The 25402-nt window shown below is 35.3% G+C and overlaps 1 protein-coding gene across 1 annotated transcript in view; it reads left to right on the forward strand.

Annotated features, from left to right (window-relative positions):
* Positions 1–25402, forward strand: part of LOC112045111 (uncharacterized) — a 132151-nt gene that overhangs the window by 53330 nt on the left and 53419 nt on the right. Inside the window, exons 4-5 of the mRNA XM_024081192.2 lie at positions 9081–9164; positions 10917–11063. Of these exons, the coding sequence (XP_023936960.2) occupies positions 9081–9164; positions 10917–11063 (231 nt within the window). The remainder of the gene's footprint in view (positions 1–9080; positions 9165–10916; positions 11064–25402) is intronic.

Genomic DNA, 25402 nt, shown 5'->3' on the forward strand with positions numbered 1-25402 from the left:
AAATGCTGAACAAAATAATAATTAACAAGAGGAATTTTTCTTCCCGTCTAATACTATCTCTTGAATTATTACTTCTCAACGTAATAAAACTCAAGTAATTCTATAAAATATTTAAATTACTGTTGCGTAAATAATAATAATTAAAGTCGGCTTAGACGTAATAACTAAAATTATGGCACTACTAAATCATTTATTATAATAATTATAGAATTATGTGTGAAAACAAGTCAATATACGTACAACCTAAGTGATGAGTAATTATGTGCAATTAATAAAAAGAAAAGTTATAAATGACCACAATAAAGAGACAAACTGTGTGATGTGACAAGTGATATAACTGCAGTTCCTAAAGACAATATGAATATTTACAACTGATATAATGTTAATTTAATGAAGATCCTCAAGATGGGGGCACATGGGTCCAAAGAGAAACTTTACAGAAGTGGTTCCGAAAAGTATCCGTCCAAACTACCAGTTCCTAGTGATAAGGCAGACAAAAAGTATAAGTTAGCAGTTAATAGAGAAAGATTTGGATCTTTTGGTGCTAGAGGTAAGTGTCTTCCTACTAATATTATATATGCGAAAGTTTGTATGTTTGTTACTCTTTAACGCTGCAACTACTGAACCGATTTGGCTGAAATTTGGAATGGAAATAGATTTTACTCTGGATTAACACATAGGCTACATTATATCACGAAAAATTCATAGTGAAAAACTGAATTCCACGCGGACGCAGTCGCGCATTTCTGATTTAAAAGTTATTGTAAAGTTGGTGTTAGAGCTTCCTTCTTGTCATGGTCTTGTTCTTCGAAACAAAAAAGTATTTCAAAATTGCAACAGGTTATATTACTAGTCTTTGACAAAAATATGGTATTGGGTATTCGACTTATATAACCACTATTTCAAATTGACGCCTTTTTAAAGGTGATATGGAAATCAGATTATTAAAACATTTGCAATAAATGGACATATACATGGCTTCGTTACAGTTTATGCTAATAAATAGTATGATAATGGTCAAGTTTTACTTATATGGTGCAGGAATGAGAAAACATATATAAAATGATGGTAGCAGCAAGTTAATTGTTGTCACTTGTCGTCCACCAAAATTTGGATAACTTGAAGCAATTAATTATGTAATATTAAATTGTAAAGCATTACCTACCTAATACCTTACCTTACCTACCTTACCTTACCGTACCTTTTTTACCTTATTGAAATTGTTACTTTATATTCTCACCTTGTAGCGTTGAATGAGACACGAATTCTTGTTAATTTACATTTTTATGATAAAGTCCTTCCGTCTTATTTCTCAAGTAAATGTACATTATAGTTACTTGCATTTAACGAATTTCTTAAATAACAATAGGAATGTTTAGTTTAGTTATAAGATACGAATAACCTCAGACTAACCTTACGACTCATAACATAAGATAAATAAATAATATATAGGTGTTAATATTTTATCATGTATTTGATGTCATAAAGAATGTTTCCTGTTCAAATATACAAGAAAACGCCTAGATAAAATATATTCAAGTACTTTGATATTAAAATACCCATTACTGAATTTATTCATGTTTAAAACTAAATAACATATTAATTATAATAAAAGTCACCTTAATCAGAACATGAACACGAAAACGTAGCTGTAACAATAAAGCTCTGTATTTAATTTACAATTACATAATTACAAATACAGACATTGATGTCGATATGATATAGGGATGATGACAGTTTTTTAATTTGTATGTAAATTAAGAGTATACTAATAGTAAAGCAATTTTGTAAAAGTAACAGGGTATCTGCGATCATTACTTTCGGAGCTACAGGGATTTAAAGGGTCAGATTTGCGACGCTGCCGCGGATCCCTGAAAAACGCTCCATACAAAATGGCACGATTTAGTGACGTCGTTGGCTCGCTGATCGTTAGGTCTGTATGGGCGTTCAAACAAAATTACTAATATCTTTGTTATTTGTGTGTTTATGTTTATAGTTGATATATTGAAAAATGTCACATTTAATGTAAGGAAGCTAAAACTGTATGAATTTTCATCTAATTACGAAAAAAAAAATTAATAGATTTTGAAATTTTATAATCTTATTTATTTTGCAAATATCCAGGCAATCTTTGCTTTTTATGTATAAATTAGTTAACATTGACCTTATTTACCCGAATGTATCATAAAAATCAATATATTCAAACCTAGTCATCATCCCCATTATACTTGACAAAGATGTATCTAAAGAATCCGTTAAATAGCGTTCTCGTATTTTTAATCTAAGCACAAAATTATGCACCTAATGATACACTAATACTGAAGTTTCTAACTTTCCACGATGCAGTTAACAGTGTGTTGAACGTGGTTTGCTCTGTGATGGCTTGATAGCAATCGTTGCATGTCTTATGATGTACTTAGTTTCGTTTTCACGTTGTTTTTATCGTTATATTGTGTAATCGTCTTCCCACGACGAGCTGTGTGTTTTGTCAGAGATATGGGAACTGATATGAGGACGTGTGGTGCCATGGTTTTTTTTTTAAATCTATTTATTGTCTGTTACTATGTGTAAGATTAGCTTCACTAGCTAATGTTATTGATAGGAAACAATAGAAAACGTAACACGATTGTATCAGCTGTAAATGTATCTGACGGCCTAGTGTCAGTTTGATACTTTTACTATCGCGTTAACGTAAACGCGAATTTCTAAGGTATTAAAACAGCGCCATCTAGTGGCACTACTGCACAACTGTTTCAATTCCATATAAATTCGCGTTTACGTCAACGCTACGATAGTAACAGTATGAAAATATTGAAAACTCCCACTAGGCACACTAAACGCATATTTCTCTAGTGGCGATCAAACATATTTGACAAACTTGCTTGTCAAACTTGACATTTTCAATAAGCAATGTTTGACAAACGTTTAAAACAAAGCTGCAGACGAAGCGTTTGACAAAAACGTTTGATTTTACCAAAAGTTTGATTGTTTACCGAGTCCATAAATCAAAGCGTTAAGGCAATATTAGAAAACAAAAGAAAGTGATAGTTTCGTGTCTATGACTTGGTGCACTTGCGTCTTTAAGCAAAGCGTTAAGAATAGTATTATAGCTTAACCGCATACAAACCTGCCTTTTCAACACGTTTGCGCTCTCTTTTACCTTCACAGTTTATTTGCATAACTTACAAGTAAACCCGCCCTCTCACCCTACTATACATATATGGCTGGTTAAAAATATGTATATTCTCTCTTTATAGTATACTAGTCGACGCCCCGCGTTTTCTCCTGCGTAAATCCTGTTCTCATGTGGTTACGGGGACAAAATATAGCCTATGACACTTACAAATAACATGGCTTTCTAGTGGTAAATGAATTTTATAAATCGGCTCAGTAGATACAGAAATTACCCTATAATATTAGTAAAGATACGCGAGAATATTCGAATTTCTACGAATTTTCTATAATGATCAAGTTTTGATGTATGTTTAACAAATTGTTGACGAAATGAATATTTCATTTTAAAACTAATAACCAATATCGATTTGTCAATAAATTCTTGAAGTGACAATGAAACGGTTTTTTTTTATTCAGCGTTTCTGACGTACAATTGACCTACTTTATTAATTTTTTGGAGTTCCAAATCGTTCTGAGAAAACGGAGACTGATTGATTTGTTCGTCTCCTTATATTTCCACGTATAATGCTATAAATTTTATATATTTTCTAGATTAATGATGTACTTGAGACTCTGAGTAATATTATTATAGTTAATAACTAATAAGCTTTGAAATACCTACGAACATATTCTGTAGATAAATATCTTTTTGCGAAATTGAAAATTGTTAATTTACACGACGTTAAAGTATGTAACGTTATTAAAAGAAGAGTTTGCTTTTCAGTTATAATCATATACCTATTCATTAACAACCCATATCCGGCTCACTGTTCAGCTCGAGTCTCTCTCAGAATTAGAAGATCCAAAGTGAACTGGCAAACTTCATACACGTAGAGAATTAAAAAAATTCTCAGATATGCAGGTTTCCTTACGATGTTTATCCTGCACCGTTTGAGACACGTTATATTTTTTAAAAAATGCAAATAACCGAATCATATTAAATAATGAGAAATTATTTATAGATAGATAAGTAATTCTTGTCTCTTGAGCAAGTAAATACGTATGGTTATAGACTTTTTTGACCCCGATTTTTAATTTTATGCCTCAATGATACGGAACCGAGTCAGGGCGCGAGAACTCCCACTTGACCGACTTTTTCCTTATTCAGAGTATAATTTACCTCATCATGCAAGCCTTGCAATATTTCTTAAGACCTTAAGTAATTTATTTTCTTGGATATTTAATACTCGGATAACTTTGTAATATCATTTTATAATGACAGTAATGAGATACCACTAGCTAATATCAATGCACACTTCCTAGTTTTCGAAAGTATCACCTGTCTTATGTTAAATTATGTTTAGTCGACTTTCGTTTGGCTTGTTAGAAATTACGGTGGCAAGTGCACAATTGCATATTCTTGTAAACAATGAATGGACATTACGTAATCTGACGAAAGTGCTTGTAAACGAAGACTTTGACTTTGATAGACTGGAAATAATGCAATTTGTGGCCTAGAATTGTAAGTCATATTGATAATAATAATAATAGTTGTTATTACTTACTGTTCCACATGACGATAATCTGGTTAAAGCTGAAAAGGAAAAAGTATCAAAATACTTGGACCTTGCTCACGAGATTACCGCTATGTGGAATGTTGAGTCAACTATTATTGTTCCGATAGTTGTTTCAGTCAATGGTCTTATAGCGAAAAGCTTCGACCAACACCTTAAGAAGCTTTCGCTTAACTGTTGGATTAAGAGTCGGATACAAAAGGTCCTGACCACCGGTTGCTTGGGCACTCAAATGTCCAGCAGCGGGAGAATTGATTCTTTTTTTATAAATTTTTAATAGTGTTTTGTATTTTATATTTATACTAGCGGATGCCCGCGACTTCGTTCGCGTGAAACTCGATGTAAACTTTCAAATACCTCTACCCTACCCTACCCCTACCCTACCCTACCCTACCCTACCCTACCCTACCCTACCCCTACCCTACCCCTACCCCTACCCTACCCTACCCCTACCCTTCCCCTACCCCTACCTGTACCCTACCCTACCCTACCCTACACCTACCTTACCCCTACCCTACCCCTACCCTACCCCTACCCTACCCGTACCCTACCCTACCTTACGTTGAAATTTTTCCTGAATTTTCTTTGCTATAAACCTCACGGAGCCTGAGACCTTTCCAACGAATGCAAAACCGTGGAAATCGGTTCGTGCGTTCTGGAGTTATAGCGTCAGGAAGGAAAACCCGACTTATTTTTATATAGTAAAAAAAAAAAGATAGATTGACATTGTTAAAATTTAAAAAAAAAGAACTAATAAATAAATGAGTGTATTCTTCTTCTTTGTCGCTGCGCTCTTGACAGAGCGGTCGTGGTCTTTAGGACGTGTTGGAGGCAGATGTAATACGCCTCACGAGCATTCGCCACTTCTCCCTTTGTGTAGTGAGTCGCGTACATTCATGCAAGGGACCGCCTACAGCAGATTTAATCTGGTCGGTCCATCGCATGGGTGACCTTCCGCGTGGCCTAGTTCCCTCCACCTTCCCTTGCATAACAAGGCGTTCGATACAATCATTCCCTCGCCGGGAGACATGTCCAAAAAACCGAAGAATGCGACTGTGTACTAATGTCGAGAGACGTTGTTTTATGTCGAGTTCTTGGAGTATAGAGACGTTAGTGCGGAACTCAGTCCAGGAGATTCCCAGCATTCGTCTCCAGAGCATCTATCTTTTTTTTCTCGACTTGTCGCAAGGTCCATGTCTCTGCTGCGTATAAGAAAATGGGGAAAACAAGAGTTTTTACGAGCCGGATCTTGGTGGCTTTGGTAACCTTCTTGTTCCGCCATATTTTCTTCAGCCTGTCCATTGCGGTTCTTGTGATTGCCATACGTCGCTTAACTTCGTCTACGCAACCGCCACTGTTTGTGATTAAAGCTCCTAGATATATGTAAGACGGAACGACCTCGCAATTCGCTATGTGAGTAACTTTTGGCGAGTTGTTGTTGGCCCGATCAACGATCATCATCTTGGTTTTGCTGCGATTAATTTTTAATCCAAACTCCTGGCTCACGTGCTCCATTTTGAGAAGTAGTCGCTCCATACTGCAAGTACTAGTCGCAAATAAGGTGGTATCGTCTGCGTATCGTAGATTCGATATCTTGTATCCTCCAATAGTGATGCCGTCAGTCCAGTCTTCGAGAGTAATTATACTAAATATATATAAATAATAATAATACTAATTAATGATATTTTATTTATTTATTTAGGAAAATCACCCGTTAATTTAGTTCATGCTTACATTTATGTACATTGTTAGATTAGGTGGATGGTTAGTAGCTACTGAAAGATTTTCAGAAGGTTCACATTTTGTTATAGGGTATGTATGTCATTACATTTATTAGCTATCCATTAATAATTCTACTAGATACAATCTAATGTACGATATAAAGTATATACAATTATATATTATCATATACAATATAAGGACCTTTACCAGCAAATTCACATATGCATCAAGATATTATTAATATTGAAATTATTTTAACTAATCAAACCTTACTCTTTTTTAGGGAACTTAACTTTACTTGTTTACATTTTTACCGAAACTTGCAAAATAATAGTGGTTTTTCACATTTATAGCTATTTAAGTGTTAATAGCTATTTACACTATAATAAAACATTATCATTTTTTAAAATTTTTGTCTGTCTTTCTATTTGTCCGAGCCCATCTCTGAGACGGCTAAACCGATTTCATTGGACTTTCACTGAAAGATAGAGAGGGTTACGGAGCAACATAAACGCTTCTTTTTCATAAATAATCGCAAAACATAATTATTAGAGTTAGGTAATTTTGGAATTGTCAATTAATTATGTCGTTTATTGTAAAAGTGGTGCAACTCTGATTATTTATTTTTCAATATTTTTGTTGTTTAAAATGTAATTAAGTTTTAAAGTGAATCAACTATACTCGTACGTGCTATGCGAACATTATTGACTACTGGTTTTCATGGGAATTAAAATATCGTCGTCATCAACCCATATTCGGCTCACTGCTGAGCTCGAGTCTCCTCTCAGAAAGAGAGGGGTTAGGCCAATAGTCCACCACGCTGGCCCAATGCGGATTGGCAGACTTCACACACGCAGAGAATTGAGATAATTCTCTGGTATGCAGGTTTCCTCACGATGTTTTCCTTCACCGATTGAGACACGTGATATTTAATTTCTTAAAATGCACACAACTGAAAAGTTGGAGGTGCATGCCCCGGACCGGATTCGAACCCACACCCTCCGGAATCGGAGGCAGAGGTCATATCCACTGGGCTATCACAGCTCATCCACTGGGCTATCAATTAAAATATGCAAAATTATAATTCGCAAAAATGAAATACAAATTATAATAATTCACTTTCACAAACAATGACATAAAGATAAGTAGTAGAATTTGGCATCGAGCCTTAATATCCCATAAAGATATTCATCAAACATAACTTACACTATAGAACTTATAAAGTAAACAATAATTCATGAAGAACAAAGAATGTGTCTAGACAAGACTCCAGCTGAAGGTCGGGAGGAAAAATAAATTGTATTTTAAGTATGCAATAAATATCTTTGTGATACACTACTTACTCTAGCTAAACTTTTGTTCTGTAATAAATAAGAACAGACTTACGCCTTATTATATCTACTGTGCTTACGCTAAAGCGCTTGGAAAAGAAAAATGGATTACAATGAATTACTATATTTGTAATTTTTACTTTCGTTAAGGTAACATGAGATGGAATATGTGTAATTAAATTGAAAACAGATAAATAATAATCAAAAAATAAAAATGTTTTGTTTTAATATAATTTTGTAGTATCGGCTTCTGGGTTTGCGGCTAGTTGCCTTGACACCCTACCGGAAAAAACACACCATAATGCCTAGTTCGGACTACTTTAGTATTTTAGTCGATTACGAACAATTTTTGGATTTACCGCCCAAAAATCGTTCGTACTCGTAAAATACTAAAGTCACTAAAGTAGTCCGAACTAGGCCTAAGCGATAATTAGTACGCCGCTAAAATAGTTACTGTAGCTCAAGAAGTCGGTTTGATTTTGAATGAATTACTAGTAAATTATCAGTTCACGAAAATCACAATGTGTCAACTGAGCAATATCCACGCCACTACCTACTATATGATGTCCAGTTGTCTACTAGGGATTGTCTAGGGAGTGTAGCCTACGGATGTCATTTTTTACCAATAATCATCATCAATATTTACTTATACTAATATTATAAAGAGGTTAAACGAGGTTTAATATTAAAAAGAGGTTAGAAAACTAATGTTGAACAAAGATTATGATTCACAACATTTGTCAGGACTACTTAATTAACAAATCAAACTGTAACCAAAATAAGACCCTAGAATGGCAGAGAATGACCTTGAGTGAAGTCACGCACTTGTGAACGTTGTGTGTAGGGTTAAAGGAGCCTTTGACTGTTAACAAACACTCCCCTTTTCCACTCAAGTCACTCTCACCGCCTATCCCAAGTAACCCATAAAGAATTACACAACAAGAGATGTGGACGGCTCGAACGCCACGAGCACACTGTGAAGCCGTCCGTACCGCAAGTCGTTATAACGCGGCGAAAACATTAATTACCACTAGAAAGCCACGTTATTTTTGAGTGTTGAGGCTTTATTGTATCCCCGTGTTGAGGCGTTATTTGAGTGTTGAGGCTTTATTGTATCCCCGAGGTTTTATTTGCTCACTGGAACGGGATATACGTGGTTGATACCGCGGAGAGTCAGCCTGTACCTATCCACTAAAGTTACATAAAGCTAGTGAATAGACCGTCTGATGCTATTATACTTACGCCACTGAAAAATTAACTATATTTTCTTAATATTATCCGAACTGAAAGTGTAATGTCTGAGTCATCATTATTCACGGTTATAATATTTCTGTTCCAGGAAATGGGAAGAAGCGGGAGAGCGCCCCGACGCCCACCACCCCCAGCCGCCCGCCCCCGGCGCCGCAACCCCCGCCCGCGACCGGTGAGTCATACCCCGTTTATTATAAGGGTTGCTGTACTTGTAATAGATACCTAACTATATGTTTTTTACGGTTAGGCTCCGAAACTACTGAATTGATTATAAAAACTCTTTCACCAAAGGAAAGTCGCATTATAATTCACTAGCTGACGCCACACGGTTCCACCTGCGTGGTTCCTGTTCCCGTATAGCCTTCCTCGATACATGGGATTAGCGCGTTCAATCTTTCGGTGTTAGATAGCCCATTTATCGAGGAAGGAATTTCCCCATTGCCTAAAACGGGGTTCAGTCACTTGTTCAATTAAATACAATATTATTCGTTATTCACTGCAGGTGTTAATAATAAATAGGGTAAATGACATGGTAGGTAAATGAAACTTCACAACTATTTTTATATACGAGTACCTAATAAATTAAGGGCCCCACTCGAATGGGGAAGTTTTACATTTGAATCGACCTATCATTAGGTACTTATTACAACGCAAAACACCTTTTATTATTCAAGTCACGTTGTGCAATTTAGCTGTTCGTATTAAACCGTGTAAGTACGTATTACGTATCTACTACAAACAATAGCTCGTGCAGAGGTTGTCCTTTCAAAGTGTGTCAACAAACTAGTTCGATTAGTTTCATTGGTGAAATGCAAATGTAAGAACTTAAGAGTGTGCATAGTAATGTGGGAACTACCTATCTACTTGCAGCGACATATACTGTATACCACAGTCCACAGAACATTAAGCACTTAAGCTGCGCTTAAGATATAGACTGCATTTACGTTTCATAATAAAACGGCGCACAAAATGCTGAGCGGGGACAAAATATTTGACATGTTTTCATTTATTAAAAAGCCGAGCGTATGACAGTGATCATCAGCAGGGTTATTATGTATCTCGGTGTACCATTCAAATAATGAGTTACTACAACGTTTTCAACATATTTTCGATTATGCAATCATCTAACATCGTATTTTGAATGAAATCAAATAAGTATCTTCATTTTACGTAAAGTGGCAGTAATATAGGAAGTGGTAAGATTATTTCAACAAAAAACCCTTATTTACGTAATTTCGTTGAAATAATCATGTTAGATGACTGTAAAACAAAAAAAAATCATTACCATTTGATGTAAAATGACGTAGTCAAGGTCAATTTCTTTGAAATAACTATGGTTCACAATCACAATTCCGAAAATACGATGAGAAACGATGTAGTGACTTATTACTTGAATGGTACACCGAGTTACATAATAACCCTGCTAGTCCATAGACAGTAGACTCTGCCGTAGACGTACAATGTAGGTATTTCGTTGCCTAGGTAGTCCGTGGTCGATGCCTACTTGTAAGTTGTAAGTAACATTAAACGAGAATTCAGAGTTTTAACTTGGCAAGAGTTAGAGTAGATACAACAAAAAATTATACCTAATAAAAAATTCAACCGTCTTCCAACACAATAAAATAACCTACACACTAAACTAAAAAGCGATAAATAACATCGTATCTATGTGTTACCTTCTGATCAGTTTGAATGCGGTGGCAATTCAGTGTCGTGTTTTATTTAAAGCCGTTTAAATTACAAAATTGCTGTGGTTCTTTCAGAAACGGCTTTAATTAAAACATGGCACTGGATTGGCACCGCCTTAACCTAAATATATGTCAGTAAATTAATTTATTTGTGCAAGCACTTAAATAAGTATTATTAAATAGTTAAAAGAAGGAAAATTTTAATCAAGTAACTAACGATTATATGAAATTTTCAGTCAAGAAAAATGGCGTGGTCCAAAAGCTGTCATCGTCACCAGTGGCAGTGCGTGCGCGCAACTCGCTCGCCCCGCCACCTTCTCCTAGAAAACCACCTCCTCTCAGAGTGCCAGCACAGAGACCCAACACCCTTGCTACCACTAAAGGTCAGTTGATAAAGTCCAGTAACACCTATCGCCAAGACATGCGACCAAGCGACGAATATCCTGAAGAGCAATAGACAAAAGTCAACCGAACGAAGATGGGACTGGTACTACCACAGAATATAGAAAACGCTAAAGCTAAGGGCTTCTATGCCGCCCTTGGTAGACATTTTGTCTATTTCTGTGCACGAGATACTACATCTTTGGTCGCATGTTAGCACCATAGCACTCCTTTCAAACCATAATAAATAAAAGAATTTGTTTACATTTTGTATTATGTAGAAAGTTATTGCAGGGGACATTCAACGTGACATATCTATCCATTATAATGATGATTGTTAGTTCTATTCGGTGCTATTATAGATTTCTCATGTATGTAGATTGTAGCAGTGAATTGAAACAAATAATACATTGTAATCTTTGAATTGAAAATTGATTCATTGCGACTGTGAAAAAAAATTGTACTAGTAATGCCATCTAGCGGTATAAGTAAACAGTACAATGCTGCCTCATAGCGTTTCCGGCGTAGTTAAACCAACGGTCGTTAGATGGCGCTGAATGGATTAAGTTCAGTGCGGAACTGTGGAGTGGACAGTGGACTACAATTTATAAGTTGATAGTTTTCGTTTTAACAAGATGTAGTTTTTTTTTTGTTTATAATATAATATTATTTATAATCTGTTCAGTAGCTATTAATTAAGATTCCTATAACATTGGCAACTGAGTTGCAACAAATAACACTACATTGTAGCTAATTTGATAGTTAATAGAAATTGAGCGGATGCATCGCTCTTTCCTACGTGACTGCAATACGCATTGCGGTCTGCAGTAAATATAGGCAATGTTTAAAAAAAAATTGGTGTAAGTTTAAACTAAAAGAAATAATATTATGTGCATTAAATGAGTATATTGTAGATTTAAATATACTACATTTTGAAAAGTTCTAAGGTACTACTCATCTATAACGCGTTATACTCATCTATAACGCTTTTTTCAAGCATCAATGAATGTTTGTCCACTACTTTGTTTTATTAATATCATCATTAACAAACCATATTCGGCTCACTATTGAGCACGAGTCTCCTCTCAGAATGGATTAGGCATTAGTCAAGCACACTGGTCCAATGCGGATTGGCAAACTTCACACTCGTAGAGAATTAAGAAAATTCTCAGTTATGCAGGTTTCCTCACGATGTGTTTCCTTCACCGTTTGAGACACGTGATATTTAAATTCTTAAAATGCATATAACTGAAAAGTTGGAGGTCTCATAGTATACAAACACAATATTATACTGTTCTTGCTTGTTTGGAGCTTCATTAGTAGGCATCAAACGAAGCGGAAGTTAATGGGTATTTTACCTTCTGATTTGAAACCTCATGCTTCGTTTATCCTTTACAAAGTACTCGCGTTACCGGTCACGCCCTACTTCCTTTAACATAGATTTCCACTTGAAATCGATCTTGTCATGTTTGCTTTACAAGTAAAATATAATACTTATAAAAATAATTATAAGCACTAACCGGTTGTTGGAATGACTGTCAAGGTTTGTTATAAGGTATCTAGGATCCATTAATTTGTTATTATTACCTGTTGACCTTTTCAAATAATCACACTTTACGTCACATCACATCACACTAATATTATAAAGGCGAAAGTTTGTGTGTGTGTGTGTGTAAGTATGTTTGTTCCTCCTATACACTGTGGCTGCTAAACCAATTTGCACACATGCAATAATAAATCTGTTGTAGCCACTAATATTCAGTTAAAAATAAAGATTCAAAATGTCAATTTAGTTGGGCAGGTTAGGTACCTACCTATTTCAGGAATAGCTAAGTTGGAGAGAAAAAGGGAACCAATCTATAAAACATACTCTCGTAACTAAAGTTCTACCTGCTTCTTACGACAGTTACGGATTTAGACCAACTGCAGTTTTAAAATAAAGTATGTAGGTTCTTAAAAATATAGAACTTTATTTTTCGCGAATAAAAATATAAGCATTTTCCATACATTTTTACCAGCAACTTTGTGACTACAAAGAGTAGATACAAGTTTTATACCAATTTACAAACCTCGATAAATGTATAAATTATTAAAATTTATTCATGTTTTTTACAGGATGTTTTTTTAAATCCGGTCATCTTAATGACAGGAAAACAACTATTGCATTGAAAGCTTCTTACCAAACAAATAAAACATTATTATTTAACGAAAATCAGATCTTTAAAACCTTATTTACATCAGATACGCTGCAAAAACTGATTTTGAAAAATCCGAAAATAAATATAACTTGGTCAAAAGGGATTTCTCAAAACTATTAATTTTTTTTCAAGATAATTAGGTGGTTTATCTACGTTTGCGTTTTATCCATTATACAGAACAACCTGTATATTAAGATAAATAGATAAATAAAAACATAAAAGTTAAACCTTAGTTAATAACAACCACACAACCGCACTTGACTACTGCTGATTTTTTTGCCTTGCAAAACCCCTTCGTCACTATATTGGGGGTGAGCGGCATCCAACGAAAGTTCCTTGAACTGCATGAAGAAAGTGTGCAACAGACGAAGGGGCGACACGACACTGTAGCTCGCGCATCCGAACAGCCAACACAAAAAACACCGCCTCTGCCTTCGTACTCGTACTCCGTTTACAGTGACAGTGTTAAAAAACCCAGCGTTATCAAACTCTTCAAATGCGTGCGGTTATTCAACTCCAACCGAACTAATCCAACTGTGACTATGCCCGTTAGTTTGCCGTGAGTAAAACCGTGCTAAAAAATCGCCTTGCAAGTTCTCTCACGATGAGCAAACTGCACAAAATCGTTTCGTTCTTTCAACCGGATTCTAAGAGCGGACGGAAAAATCTGCTCGGTCAGCAGAAAGTATTCTCCAGTGAGATCAATATACGTACAGAGATTGAAGATTTGAAAAACCAATGGGGCACTCTGATCGGATATCGGGCCAAAGAAACAGGTAACTTACCATGAAATACTTTTTTAATATTATTTACTATTTTTTTTCAATGTCTTTTTAACCATCGAATATAGTGGAGATCGAATCCCATAAACCTCTTTTTGGGTTGGGTTCGATGTTTGGGTCAGATCTTTAACTGTCGAGCATTAACTTTTTTTAAAGAATTGCGCTTTTCACTTTTACTTTTAGCGTTTGTAGGTGTTTGTGTGTGTTGGTGTGTTTAGGTTTAGGTTAAGGTGTGTTTGTAGGAATTAGACTCCAAAAAGGCATGCCACGCACTTTTGCTATAGGAATTAGAAACGTGATTTTGTGGCAGAAAAGGAGAAAAAGTAGTGGAAATAGATGGTGGAGTTCTGGCATATACTCTCCAAACTACCTTTCTCCAGTAAAAAAATCAATCCGACTCCAAAAACACAAAAATTTACCTACTTAATTAAAAAGTAAATAATAACATCACAACTAATAAAGTCATTTGAAAAAACTGAGTGGCGTCTATTCCTAATTATTCTAATTACGGAACAAGCAAAGATTTACAACCAGCTTAGCAGTTAAGTTACGATGTAATCACACTGGTAGATGGTTGGTGGAGGGACTGACGTAATTTGTCTTGAAATTTTAGAAGTTAGCTGTAATTATGAAATTTTTGATATTTCGAAACTAGATAAAGTTAACAAATATGATGTTAACCAAAATGCAAAGTATAGGTTTAAGTATTGGCTAATTTTTGATACATATCCATCTATATTATATACATGATTACTTGTAACGTTTCTTTGATGGCGACCATTTAACGGTAACTGCATATTTTTTATACTTTCTGATTTTTTACAGTAATTTACAGTAACAACGGTGGTTCAGGCTTTATCATATTCTTTATCATTTGTGAATTGACATCTGAGGACATATTAATATAAACTGTCTTTATATTGCATCTATAAGTATATCTTTTTGGATTTGGTTGATCTTTTGGTAGGTAAAGTTTAATTTTAGAATATCTGTTATTTTTCTGTGTATTTTAACTTCTATGATAAAAGAATACGTTAGAGAAAAAAAAAAGTTATTCCATTCTTAAATATCAAAGGATCGTTATAACCCATATACCCATATACCCATATTCCAGAGGGTGTGGGTTCGAATCCGGTCCGGGGCATGCACCTCCAACTTTTCAGTTATGTGCATTTTAAGAAATTAAATATCACGTGTCTCTAACGGTGAAGGAGAACATCGTGAGGAAACCTGCACACCAGAAAATTTCTTAATTCTCTGCGTGTGTGAAGTCTGCCAATCCGCATTGGGCCAGCGTGGTGGACTATTGGCCTAAACCCTCTCATTCTGAGAGGAGACTCGAGCTCAGCAGTGAGCCGTATATGGGTTGATCAAAGGATACCTACTATATTTGTTAAGACATGAATGCAAATGCTTATAATATTACAGTATCTACTTGTACTATAGATGCATAGATCGTCAGGCATCAGTTTACATACTACACGTTGTAATTTGAGATTTTATTGTTATTTACGACGACAATAAAATAGGCAAGTACTTAGACTCTGTACGTGTGAACTGAAAAACACAAAATTTCGCAATTTGCTCCATAAAATAACTCATTCGCAATGTACCATTGTTTTAGTATTTATTAATGTTCAGTGTGGGATAATGAAAATCAGATTAGGCCTCAACTTCAAAGACAATTGAATTTCGTATTATGTTAATGACAGGTTTTGTGTTTTCGGCTCGCAGCTTTTGAAAGGAACAATTAACGACGAGAGGAGATGATTACAAGGATGAGCCGCTATAGTCTAGTTCTCATATGTGCTGCATATAAATATGTGGCAAAATTAAAAAAAAAAAAAATACTATAGAGCCTCGACGGTGAACCAACCGGACTCATTTTACATTAAACAGAGATCAACTCACTTTAACTTGAAATTGAGACAACTTATATGTTTTTTTTTAATGCAACATTGACTCGCTTTTGACTATGATGTCACCTGATGGTATACCTAATTGTAGATATACTCCTGCCTAGTCTAAGAAGGTACACGCTAAAATTATGTAGCGGTAAATCTTTCAAGTCAATATCATCATCATTGATAGGCGATGGACGTCCACTGCTGGATATATGACTCTTGCATGGAGTTCAAAACAGAACGGTCAGCATCCAGCGGCTCCCTGCAACCCTCTTTCTAACACTGCACTTTCCAATCGTTCAAGTAATGAAGCGGAAATAACAAAATTTGATAAACTTAAAATAATAGCAATGTACGAGTTATATCATTAATCAGCAAAAGAAAACCGCAAGTTAGCATGCCCATAACTTCACAATGCAAGTCTAAAATATTTACGACAGGGCATTATCGAAGATCGGCGAGTTTAGCAACTTGTATGGACAAATATGGCTTAAAACAGCTTAAAACGGGACGCAAACGCATCAAAGTGTCCGTCACACAACGGAAACGCATTGCCATTTTATAAACGATCCGCGCATTGTGGGTGGCATCGGCATTAATCGATTGTTCGATTTATCCATTTTTGTTTTGCTTCGCTAATGGCTTTGTATGTACTTATGTCTGCAAAATTAGGTTAAGTAACACGAGTACTGGCCATGCTCAAGAATTTCTGAAACTAAATATAGAAACCGGCCAAATCTTTTTTTCAAATTCACTCGATTCTTTTAAACTTTGAAATGACTATCTGTGTAACTTGTACACGTAGACTATCTATGTATTTTTATTCTCTACAAGTTAACCCTTGACTACGATTGTGTACAATGATCTCTTTAGATTGTTACTCTTCTAAACTTCGAAATAACTACGCTACCGATGAGAGTAATTATTTTTTATTTCTATACTAAGATTATTATGATCATTATAAAATGTAAGTGTTATTACGTGAAACGCTCGTAAAACCTATATAACAATAACAGATATGGTTTTTATTGTATCAAGCTTTATTAAACAAATTAAGTTAAATGTGATTTCGCTAAATTTAAGTTAATTAATAAAAAAAGTAAATGTTAATTATCATATTAAAGCATCTCCTTTGACGATGATGAAATATTGTATTGCACGTTTTTTTGAACCGTTTGAAAAGTACACAATAATCTTTTTCTTTTAAAAATCTGCAGACTCTGCAGTTATTTAATTTGTCTAATCATATAAAAACATGCTTTAAAAGTTGCAATGGGCAGGACATGTTACTCGTTTAATAGACTTAGAATCACTAAATGGCTAGGTCCACCAGGAAAAAGGAGAGTTGACAGACCTCAAAAACGGTGGACTGATGACATTCCCCAAATAGCAGGGAAAAAGTGGATGAAGGTGGGACTGGACAGAGGGCAGTGGAAACGGCTGGAGGAGGCCTTTACGCGTTTTGGGGTCTATATTTCAAAAAATACTGACTAATATAACTAACATAAATTTAAAATTTGAAATGTACGCAAATAATTTAGAAATATAGAATAAAAATGGCTTGAAATAAATAAATCATAAAATTATTACGAAGATTTTTGTTGTAGTTGGTGTAATACACACAGAAGTGCAATTTACTATGATGACTATGTTTGTTACATTCATATCTTTGGACTAAACGCCAGACGTTTAACTTTCTGTTTGCTGTATAACAATTCAATTAAACTGTCGCGGTGCATCTTACATTTCCTCGTTTTCAATACGTCGTTATTCACGACACGATTTCTTTTTAATAGCAGTCGTTTAAAGTAAATTCAATATATGACATTTATAGTCTTTCATATCGCGAAAGGTTAAAAAGAAAGTGGCTATTGTGGAAACAACAGTTAAATGTATAGGGTCTTTTGTTGTTTAGAGAAACTCCGTGGTTTTTTTCCAAGCCATCCAGTATATCAAAGTTTTGAAGAGAAATCCGCGACGCAGAAATATAGGATGATTGATGAACGAATACCGCTAGACAATATACTGTGGGTAATAAACACAATAACGACAATGACATTGAGGAAATAATACCTATTATGTGTTTTGAAAATTTATGTAGGTACGTTAATCATACGTTGAATACTTACTTGAACTGCCACGTTAGTTATTGTAAAGGCTTCGGAACGAAAAGGTTTTTGGTTCGAGTCTTGGGTAGCGTTATGGAATAGTCAGCTTCTGTTTCTTCTAAGAAATTTTCAGTAAAAATTTTCAGCTCGGTGTTGGGTAGTCAGTGCCTAACACTGTAAGCCGTCGATCCCTAGTAACACCTGATAGTGGTCATTACATAGATTAACATTATTTTTACATTGAATCGGTTATAAATAATGTGAACGAGTCACACACTCGTTCGCACGCCAGCGCCACCATTCGCGCGGACGGCAACTCGCGTGAACAACCCTAACTGCTGCTAATCTGCCTGCCAACCTGTTTTGGACCAGTGTGTTGGGTCCAAGTTCCATATCCTTCTCCTATAAGGAGGAAGCTTTGCTCTATTTGCCGTTAAAATAGGCTGATATCGAATGAAAGAAATGAATGACTTGCGTTGAGAGAAAAACAGTTGTAAAACACAACGTAGCAATTGTAACTGTTCATGTACAGATAAAACCGGACGTGATCCGATGAAGTGTAGCGGATAATCTCTGAAACTGTTACGCCTTAAACGCCTGCTATAGCCAGATATTCATCATTTTATAAATGCTGTTAGTTTGACGGCCTCCGTGACACAGTTGGTTTGAAAGGGGTGTGGATTTTCCACCTACTCCTAGCAAGTTAGCCCGCTTCCATTCAAGATTATATTATCACTTCCCATCAGCTCAGATTGTGGTCAAGGGCTAATTTGTAAAAAATAAAAAATAAAAACTCAAGCTTCTATCATAGACATGCATATTTTTGTCGGAATTGTGTCGAAATGCATATCCTAAGTCACTTAGATTCGTGGCAAACATTTCAAAAACATTGTTAAAGATTAATCTTTAAGGGTCTGTGGCGAAGGGTTGCCACAAAGTTAAGAACCAGAAATTTACCTAAGGTCAAGATTTTTCATGATAACCCATAGAACATATAAAAATAACATGTTCAATATTTAGACAGTTGAAGAGCTAGGCCCTTAAAACCTTCCAATGCGCCCACGGTCATCGTACCTTGATAACTTGGTTCAGACCAATCCTACAACATTTGTGCCATACTAACTATTGCTTCAAATGGGCAGTTCTAACGATACGCATTAATTTATTTTCTTTGTGGGCATTTTTGAAAATTAACAAAATGTATGGAAAAAACGAAACGTCGAACCTTGTATAACTTGGTTCAGAGCCACCCAACAACTTTTATGACATATTAGCTATTACTCCAAATGGCTAATTCTAACGAGTTGTGCCATTTTTTTTTGTTGGCCGGCACTTTCAAAAAAGCCCAAAAATGTATGGAGCGTGAATGATCTCTTTTCACAGTTCCCTACCGTACTTACCTATGAATGTGATAGAAGGACAAAGTTTCAGCTTTTATAAATCGACAAATGTCTGGCCATAACATGCCATTACGCAATCTATCAAAAGTCGGAAATCGATAGATTTTAGAACCGGTACAAATCGTGTCAGTCCGTTCGTGGGTGGATATTTCTTTCGTTAGAAGAAAGTGTGTTGTACCGATGTGGGCAGTGTTGCCAATTTATTGCTTACTACACATGAATGGCTAGGCTGCCTACGCTCAAAAAATGCAATCTGAATTAATTCGAACTAACGATCTCTATACGTTTAGGCTAAGTCGGTCAATGAACTTTAGAAATATTATGTCGAAATGCTTATATCAGCTGCTTTGTTTATCGCTATGCAAATTTTAATTGCATAAAAATAAATATGTTGCACTTAATTTTTACCGCCTTGCATTACTGAAACCTATACCTACGTTTGTTTATTTTTTTCAATTAATTTCTACCTATATGTCACAGTTAGATTGTAAAATACATTAGTTAATAATCTCACTCGTGATATTATAATCTGCTGTCATATTGTGAACTGAAAAACGCTGATTACAATTTAACGTGTTATTTTTCAGTAACTTGTATGGAATAAAACTTAAAGACAAAAGGTCGCAGTCCTATTATATATTACTAGCTGACGCGGCGCGGTTTCACCCGCGTGGTTCCCGATCCCGTAAGAATACGGGGATAATATATAGCCTATAGCCTTCCTCGCTAAATGGGCTATCTAAGACTGAAATAATTTTTCAAATCGGACTAGTAGTCCTGAGATTAGCGCGTTCAATCAAACAAACACACAAACTCTTCAGCTTTATAATATTAGTATAATTTTTTTTTTTTAGCTCTCATTCTTGTTAGCTCTCATTCCAAGCATAAGTTTATGAATCAATGGTGGGGAAATAATTATACTAAATCATTGCTAAAAATTACACACTTAAAAATAAATTGTAGGTCAGTAGATAATTTTAAAATAAAAATGCCCTGAGCTTAGCATTTATAAAAGTTAATATATATAATTCTACATGTTATATTTGTGTCTGTAGTAACTCAAATATAATGATTGTTAAGTTCCACTCGATGTCATCGCGTCGTCAGATCTCTTCCTCTATTGCCGCGCTCAAAGCCCACCTCCGGGAATCCAATCGTCGACACTCCCACGCCTTATTTATTGCTTCCTCACCTTCTAATTGTTCCACGAAATCTATTAAAAAAGCAAATATTCAAAAGTGGAACTTCATTTTTGTACTGAAATAAGTGTTAAGTATTTTATTTCACTGTCTTTTTTATCTGGTATCTATTCATTATAATCAGCCTATTTTAACGGCCTACTATAGGCCCTGGATAGGAGGTAGGATTCTCTTTCTACGATCGCTAACGCGAAAAATGTATGGGAATGACATTTTCTATAGACAGGTCACGTGATCAAGATCTGTCATTCCCATACATTTTTCTAGTTTTCGAAACGATTGCGATCGTAGAAAGAGAATCGACGTACCACTCGGCTACAGGCCCTGGTCTCCCTTCATAAAGATGAGGGGAAATAGAGCTAAGACCCTACATGCTATTCAATGCGGTTTAGGGTGATAACGCTTGATTTGTAACGATCACGATCAGATGTTAATGATTGATAATGACTGCTTTACGTGTTCTCCGTGGATGTAATACCTTCAACTTCCCAACTCCAGGCTGAAAATTTCTTAGAAGAAAGATAACCTCATTTGGTACTTAGAAATTTTAAGTCACATAGCTACCGTTTATAAATCCCTACATATATATTATATGTAATGAATATACGTATGAGATAATATGAGAAACTGGAGTGTGTATCAAGCGGTATGAATTTCCTTTTACTTGGGAACGGTTACCTTCATCAAAACTCCATCCTTCGCCACTGGTATACTGTCAAGCAACTCCTGTATTCTTTGCTCGCTTTGAACTTTCGAACAAGTGACCTACACAATACTAACAAACAGACATAACTTTTTAAGTTTATTCAAAGGAGACCCACTGTAGAAGTGGATTATACATAAGAATATCAAGAAATGCACGGTGTTCATCCCACACTTTAAAATCATCGTTACAGAGTCTAAAATTGTAACTCAAAGCCGACTGCCGTACAATCACGTGTGGTACAAATCTCTACAATTTCCCTATTAATTAACTAGCTGACGCCTGACGCCACGCGGTTTTACCCGCGTGGTTTCCGTTTCCGTAGGAATACGGGGATAAAATATAGCCTTTAGCCTTCCTCGATAAATGGGCTATCTAAAATTGAAAGAATTTCTTAAATCGGAGCAGTAGTTCCTGAGATTAGCGCGTTCAATCAAATAAATAAACTCTTCAGCTTTATAATATTAGTATAGGTTTATTTTAATTCAAATTATAGGTATTTTACGTCTATAACATTCTTGTAAATAATACTATTGTACTGGTTTATATTTGCAATGTTGCAGTTCTTAGTTTTTTTTTTATAACGATGTAAGAGGTATTGTCTACGAGGATCTTGATTAAAAAATAATTAGAGCGGAAACATTTGAATATTAACGCGTTCGTACACACTACATAGGCATTAGTTAAACATGGTAAGGTAAGAGAGAGATTAAAGATATCTTGTAACAAGCTGTAAAGAATTTAAATGTCAGAATAAGTTGGACCTATTTTACTTGTTTACAAAATAATGTATTTATATTAACATTAAATCGCTTATTTAAGTCCCCTTATAAAGTGCTCCTATTAGTAAAAATATAAAAAAAAAATTAACACACTAATGTCAAGTAGGTACCTACTCCCATTTTTGGCTGTGCTGATTGAGGTTTTCTCGATTGGCTCTACCGGCAAAGACGTACCTACCAAGCGATGTTGTAGAGTTCCGGTACGATTTCGTGTAGAAATCGAAAAGGGTGTGGATTTTCATTCTACTCCTTACAAGCTAGCCCGCTTGCATCTTAGATTGCATCATCACTTACCATCAGGTGAGATTGTAATCAAGAGCTAAGTTGTAAAGAATGAAAAAAAAAGATCAGAAAACGCTAAAGCTAACACTATTTACTGACGAAGGTTCTATTCAAAATTAACACGTATAAAACTTTATAGCGCTAGGTAAGTACAATTAACGTCTGCCGAAGAAATATTTTAAGTGGTGTTGTAAAATAATTTCGTATGAATAATGTTGGTGTTAATTTAACGAAATTTACTGTAAATCAATGAAATATAATAATTACCTAAACTTAAAAGTGCAACTACATTCAAAAGCACAACCATTAACGCTTCGGTTACATTCTTTTGTATTACTTTGCGTTAAGCAATATTCATTCTTATTTGAAGGTCAAAGAGACTAATTTCAAATATATCTAATAGTTGTTGTTGTGTTTTAATGTTTAGTTCCGGCCCTTCCTGTTACATTTGCTTCACCAATTAATGCATTTTTTCGTGTCTCGACTTTCGATCCTTTTTGGTCTTCAAAAGCTTACAAAAATAATTTGTATTCCTCTTTTTAGTTTATTTTACTGCGGACTCATTATGATATTTATTTCGTCGCATATATCACTTTAAAGTAGGTATGTTATATACCACAGTCAGGTAGAGAATCTTCTACTTCTATACAATTCCAAGTCAAATCAAAATAATATATTTTAAGTAGGTTTCTAATGCATTTCGTATTATTTTGTTTGTCAGGAAATATATTATTTTACTCTACTACGACTTAAGATGAGAAGAGTCAGCAAGAAACTCAACTCCGCAATTTTTTTGAAACTAACAAAATACTACAATTCTATAGTTCATGTCCACAGATTAATTAATAATAGTCAAATACAGCATAATTATGGAACACGACGTTGTCGTAGCCACTCCAAATACAAAATTCAAAAACGAATACATTCTCGAGTCAGTAAGACACGAAGCGTCGCATCAATAATTTTCAATATTATTCAAGAAAAATGGCGTCTTACGTTTTTAAATATTTTAAAAACTATTCACAAAAACTAAAGAAATAAGTACCTACCTATTTTTACTGGTAATTATTGATTATATTTATTTACGTTATTGTTGTGTTGGAAATACAAATTATGAGATTCGTGACGTTTGTTTTTTTATAGGGTTCACCGGCTTCACCACGCTGCCTTTAAAGACTCATTCTGTATGATCTTTATTCTGTGTTCATTTCATGTGTTGTGTGTAGAAGAAAGCAGAACCGATTGCTTCCATCAATCTTTGTCGTTAAATCATCATTTAGTTACCAACTGGAAAACGGAATAAAACTGTTTGTTAATGCTACTGAGCAGCGTTTCCCAACCTTTTTCAGCCACCGACCCCTACGAAATCAAGCACAGTTTTCACGGACCCCCTAAATAATATAAAAAGCAAAAAAATCCGATTAGGTATTCATTTTAGTTACCTATTACAGATCAAAATAGGTACAAAACTGTTTATTATGAAAAATATGCTTTTTTGCAACTAAATCAGTGATATTTGGGTTGATGTTGCTAATAAGTTGTAATCTCAAATCAGTGCAATAATCGTAACGATTACGAGACATTAGCATTTATGTATGGTCCAGAGATGACAACGCGGACCCCCAAACACATGCGCGCGGACCCCCAGGGGTCAGCGGACCACAGGTTGAGAAACGATGCTATAGAGCTTTCAAGTAAAACCCACATGCCATTTAACATTTTTTGGCACTTATTGTGTTACCTCATTGCTTCTAAATCGCACTTCAGGACACTCAAGTTATACGTAAGCATGTATACGAATAGTAAATGTCAGTAGGAATTACAACAGGCCAAGGTGTGGTCGTGTTGGGTAAGAGGTCAACAACACCTAGATTTCAAGCCTGAAGACACTAATAGTTTACGGCCTTATGCAATTTGCTCATATGATTCTAAAATGACTGTCGGAAACGCTATAAAATTTTGTAGACAAATTAGCATTTTGTGTTTATTGAGCATGTAAGATAAATGATATGTAGTGTCGTTCTCTTTTATAAATTAAGAGAATAAGTCGTGTTCTTGATGGCAGAGTTATGATACGCAGTGTCGTTCTCCTTTATAAATTAAGAGAAAGAGAATAAGTCTAGTTCTTGTTGGCAGAGTTTGTCCGGTAAATTCTTACTGCCATAGTCATTTCTTTCGTCAAGCAGTTTTTGTCTGACTGATATGGTTGTATGTAACACTAGCTGACGTCGCGCTGTTTCACCCGCGTGGTTTCCGTGCCTGTAGGAATAGTATAGCCTTCCTCGATAAATAGGCTATCAAACACTGAAAGAATTTTGCAAATGGGACCAGTAGTTCCTGAGATTAGCGCGTTCAAGCAAACAAACTTTTCAGCTTTATAATATTAGTATACCTCGATAAATGGGCTATCTAACACTGAAAGAATTTTTCAAACCGAACTATTAATTCCTGAGAGCAAACAATCAAACTCTTTAGCTTTATAATATTAGTATAGATTAATGCTTAACAAAGCCTGCTTATTTTGTGGTGGGCCTAAGCTACACATCCCCTCTCTTATGAGGAGGGAGGCCTGAAACTGTTGTGGACCGTTAAAATAGGCTATAGGACAGGGTATCTTATGCCGTACGTAGGCACGTGTTCCTTACCCTGCATAGCTAGTACCCTGCATAGACATAGTTGTACGTCGAAGGACAGGCCTTTGTAAAATAGAAAGTTGATTCATGTAATGGTCAGTGTCAAAACAAAAGCAATGATCGTGATATCGGGCTGGAGCTCATTTTTGGCACTAAAAGCATTAAAGTGTAGCAATATATCAAGTTGAATGCTCATGAGTAACCAGATGCGCGATTTTATCGTTTCTGGCTAGTTTTCAAGTGCCGAAAACCCATTAGTGGGATATTGTATGATGTGTAGGTATTACTCTCAGATAAGGATATTTTTGCACAAGCAGCATTAGTCCTACCTTGCAGGATGAGAGGTTTCC

The sequence above is a fragment of the Bicyclus anynana genome, chromosome 9, assembly GCF_947172395.1.
Source record: "Bicyclus anynana chromosome 9, ilBicAnyn1.1, whole genome shotgun sequence".
NCBI lineage: Eukaryota > Metazoa > Arthropoda > Insecta > Lepidoptera > Nymphalidae > Bicyclus > Bicyclus anynana.